The sequence below is a fragment of the Halyomorpha halys genome, unplaced genomic scaffold (assembly GCF_000696795.3).
Source record: "Halyomorpha halys isolate HHAL.00 unplaced genomic scaffold, Hhal_1.1 Scaffold608.1, whole genome shotgun sequence".
Taxonomy (NCBI): Eukaryota; Metazoa; Arthropoda; class Insecta; order Hemiptera; family Pentatomidae; genus Halyomorpha; species Halyomorpha halys.
Genome location: NW_027109708.1, coordinates 450662 through 454216, shown reverse-complemented (window position 1 = coordinate 454216; position 3555 = coordinate 450662). Strand labels below are relative to the sequence as shown.

General features: G+C 32.2%; 1 protein-coding gene across 3 annotated transcripts in view; it reads right to left on the bottom strand.

Moving 5' to 3' along the window:
- Phm (Peptidylglycine-alpha-hydroxylating monooxygenase) overlaps positions 1-3555 on the bottom strand; it is a 66767-nt gene that overhangs the window by 28760 nt on the left and 34452 nt on the right. For all 3 annotated transcript variants that reach the window (XR_010843585.1, XM_067047899.1, XM_067047898.1), the window contains exon 7: positions 2401-2543. Coding sequence is in view for 2 of the 3 variants with exons in the window: in XM_067047899.1 (XP_066904000.1) it covers positions 2401-2543 (143 nt within the window). In the remaining variant the exon portion in view is untranslated. The remainder of the gene's footprint in view (positions 1-2400; positions 2544-3555) is intronic.

The window sequence follows — 3555 nt, the reverse complement described above, 5'->3', positions numbered from 1 at the left end:
TAATGTGTCCTCCTATCAATGTAACAAGAAGCATAGTTAGTTCACTATGGATGGTATATGAAAGACCGCAGTAAAATAGATGAAATCTTAAAACAACAACTAAAATTATGGATGTTTGTACCGCTAAGAAAAATATAATGATTAAATAACTTTCAATCAGAACAATTTTATCTAATTTATCAAATTTATTAAGGTTTGCAGTATACTAAGCTACTTTCACCTATTTTGGATAAGAATAATCATATACCATTTTGTTCTTGTAATAAACCTTTGTTAATAAATCCAGAATATCTGATTAAGTTTCATACAAGCAATATGGTGTTCATGTTCACCATTTCACTTCATCTGTCAAGTCTATATCTTCATCTCCTCAGCCAATTATCTCAATTATCATACTATTCCATCCGAATGAACCAAAATCTATCAAGATTATTGATTTAAAATAAAAATCTTTAACACTAGATCTGTCCAGTATTGATCTTTGGTTTTAAGGCTGCTGTAAGTAGCTGGCTAATTTCCGTAAATTTCAGTAATAAGTCTACTACCTCAAAACATCTCACCCTGCTCACCGATTAAGGTCGGTTAACTAGAGGAGATAGCCCTATAATTAATCAGGTGGTTAGTGTACTATATTTGAATCGAGTTCCAGCCAGCAGGACCAACAAGAGGTGATAGTACAGAAAATTGACATTGAATAATATTAATTAGTACTTTAATACTTGTAAAATATCAAAGTAAAAAAAAAATTAATTTATGAACTAAAGGAACATGAGTATGTATGTAATATGTCTTTTAATAATAATAATAATAATAAAAGGCTGTCATCCGTGCATACTGTTTGGCAACAAACCTCATCAACAACAACAGATAAAACAGGATACCTTAACCGGATCCAGAGATATTGGAATCAGTACTTCCCAAATGTAAATTTAAGCACGCAGAGGCTCAGTGATCAGGTTAGAGTTATTTTATCAAGAAAGTTTCTAACTTCCATAGATCTCCAACAGCTTAAAGAGGAAGCTCGTAGATTAATGGCCACTGAAAATGATGCAGAGCTTTCTGATAGGACACTGAATATTGGAATGGCTTCAGAGCCAGCAGCTTGAATCAGTTCATCAGTCGGCATAGATGTCAGGGATGAACAATTGGAAGATGACACAGAATTAAAAAACAGACTAAGTGAATCTGTTTTGACTGAGCATGTGCTGCTTAATGGGATACCGCTTCAAGAAAGACCACTGTTACCTCGAGTGCCATACAATAAGAACACGCAGAAGTTAACCTGCTTAGTGAATAATGTGATCCAGGAACATTTAGGCCTGATAAATGGACTTCAGGATATTCCACATTGGATGCATATCGCTGCCAAAACAGTTATATTAGAACTTGGAATAAAATTAGAAGATGGCAGAAAAAGTAAAACTCAAAGAGGCTGTAAGGAAATACCACAGTGGAAAAAAAGGCTTCAATGAAAAAATTAATAACTTGCGGGAAAAAATTGGTGTTATTTCAAATTATATTCGAAATCCTCACAACACAAGACCCCAGACAAAGAAGAAAATAGACGAGATCATTGTACAAAACTTGGGTACAGTACTGGAATCCGAATTATTTGCTAGGCTGACACTAAACCTGGATTACTTGAAACAGAAACTGGCTGTATATACGAACCGGGTGTGTAGATATACTGAGGCAGCTTCACGCAGGCATCAGAATCAGCTTATCAAACAGAATGAACACCAATTTTACAGAAGTCTTGGACAAAAGGATAAATCAACAATTCATTACCCTGATGATATTGAGGTCTACTGGAGGAATGTGTGGGAAAAATCAGTTTACCACAACGAAAACGCCTCTTGGATAGAAGAGGAAATGCGAAGCTTCGAGAATGCTTCAGAGATGCCTGAGGTAACTATTACTGTAAACAATGTAATGGAAACAGTCAGCAACATGTAAAATTGGAGGGCTCCAGGCTCTGATGGAATTCAGAATTATTGGATTAAAAGGTTTCGAAGTTTGCACCAATTATTGGCCAATGGCTTCCAGGATGTACTAGATGGCAAGCAGGCTCCCCCAGAAGGTTTCTCAGACGGCATAACTTATTTCCTCCTAAAGGATGGGCCGAATTTACCTACGCACCTAAGCAAACATATATCTGCTTTTAGAACACAAGATCTTTAAAAAATTCAATGTAACATTTAAGATACATTTGATGACCTTCATTCCAAATACAACATCAAACTTCAAATGAATATCCGGGGAAAAAAATGGTAATATAAATAAATAAAATGATTTCTATCTTCAAACTATTATTATTTTTTTTCATTTGATTTTTGTATGTAAAAATCCACCTCTTTCAAAATATATGTGTATCTATAAATAAATAATATTCCCACATACCAATAAGTCTCCTTTCTTAATTGTTATATTTGGATCCACCACAGGATAAAACATTTCAGGTAAAAGAGGGTCTTTTTTTCCAATAAGTGTCCAATCATTTTTTCCAGTAATGTTACGTACTCTATACCCTGACACAACCTTACCTAAAATACAAAACAAATTTTTCTTAAACAAACAATATGATACAGTTATGTTTCAGAAACTATTGTTGAATATAATATTATATATGAGAATTATAAGAGGAATAAAATATTAACAATAATTAACCTTAATAAAAATTTGATCAAAGTTAAAAATAGAATCCTGATTTTTTTGTTTTTTAAAAAAATAATTAGCTGAGGTGAATATTATAATTGAAGACAAATATAAATATGTGCAGTTAATAAGAAAACAGTTAACTAGGATATGGTAGGAGTTAGATATTTAATATAATCCTAAAGTATCTATGGTGATAGTTTAAATGATGTTGAATCATACTATTTTTCAAAATTAAAAGAACAATAGAAATCCTCTATCTGACTTTTTTAACATTGTTTTCATTGATCTTCTAAACTCCTTCATCCCCCCTTTTCCCTAATGACATCATCTTTATCAAAAATTATGTGGACGACCTCCTCTTAATCCATAATCCTGATTAAAATTACCGATATCCTATTCGCCTTCAACTCCTACCATCCTTGCTTACATCTTACAGTAGAATGTGAAATCAAGAATCCTCTTCCATTTCTTGGCCTCCATATCATTAGAAACCCCAATAACACCTTATCCACAGATTGGTACACTTAAACTTTTAAGCTATCACTCCCAACATCTTTACCATTATAAACTCAACATAGCTAAAAATCTTTATCGTCGCTGTTTTTCTCTCTCTGATTCCCACTTCCATGATACCTACTCTCACCGCATAAAATAGATCCTTTTAAACAATAACTTCTCTCCCAAAATAAATGACAGACTATTTTACCAATTATTGTTGGTACTAATTATTATTTACATTATTTTATACTTTATTTTTCCTTTGTTTTTCTATCTGTTTTTTTTTTATTATTTTTTTTTATTCTATTAATATCTCTTCTCCCCCTATTATGTATATTACCATTTATTGTTCACCTAATTTAAATACTTTTTTACTATGTTTACTTTACAAATTATTTT